At 50.4% G+C, this 792-nt stretch overlaps 1 protein-coding gene across 1 annotated transcript in view; it reads left to right on the top strand.

Moving 5' to 3' along the window:
* Positions 1 to 573, top strand: part of LOC108665465 (ras-specific guanine nucleotide-releasing factor 2-like) — a 34921-nt gene extending 34348 nt beyond the window's left edge. The window contains 1 exon segment of the mRNA XM_047882273.1: positions 346 to 573. Coding sequence (XP_047738229.1) covers positions 346 to 573 — 228 coding nt within the window.
* Positions 574 to 792: the final 219 nt, after the last annotated feature.

The raw sequence follows: 792 nt of genomic DNA, 5'->3' as shown, positions 1-792 counted from the left end.
TCGCTAAGTGAACGTAAGTACTTACGCTCTATTTTCTTGTCTATGATTGGTGGATTTTGCTTGAAAGACCGTCAATGATTGGCTGATGAACTTACGATCTCTTAACTTTTTTTGCAAGTATAGGCCCTGGTCTGGGAAGGTAGTGTCGAGGTTCTATACTTGGCAGTGGGTTTTTTTTAGAGAATGGATCCAAGTCTCCCTGTCGCTGCCTGACACAACTATTATATTTGCTCGCAGGTATCCCACTCATGTATCTGCGTGCAGGTACCTCACTGAAGTATCTGCCTTCAGGTACCCCACTCATGTATCTGCCTACAGTTACCTCACTGAAGTATCTGCCTACAGGTACCCCACATCAGATACGCGACGCCGGAGCGGCTGCTGGAGAGGTTGACAGACCTGAGGTTCCTCTCGATCGACTTCCTGAACACCTTCCTGCTCACCTACCGCGTCTTCTGCGACGGCGTCTCGGTGCTCGAGGCCCTCAAGAAGGTCTACACCAACCCGGACCTCCCAGACCAGGCCGCTGACTCCAGGGAGTCTTCCGTTGAGAGGCGAGGGTCTGATGTATAGGCAGGTGTCTGATGTGTAGGCAGGTGTCTGATGTGTCATGTATAGGCAGGTGTCTGGTGTATAGGCAAGTGTCTGATGTGTCATGTATAGGCAGGTGTCTGATGTATAGGCAGGTGTCTGATGTGTAGGCAGGTGTCTGATGTATAGGCAGGTGTCTGATGTATAGGCAGGTGTCTGATGTATAGGCAGGTGTCTGATGTGTAGGCAGGTGTCTGATGT

This window comes from Hyalella azteca, unplaced genomic scaffold (genome assembly GCF_000764305.2).
Source record: "Hyalella azteca isolate HAZT.00-mixed unplaced genomic scaffold, Hazt_2.0.2 contig10063, whole genome shotgun sequence".
Classification (NCBI taxonomy): Eukaryota; Metazoa; Arthropoda; class Malacostraca; order Amphipoda; family Hyalellidae; genus Hyalella; species Hyalella azteca.
The sequence above is the reverse complement of the archived record's forward strand: the minus strand, read 5'-3'. Positions and strand labels throughout refer to the sequence as shown.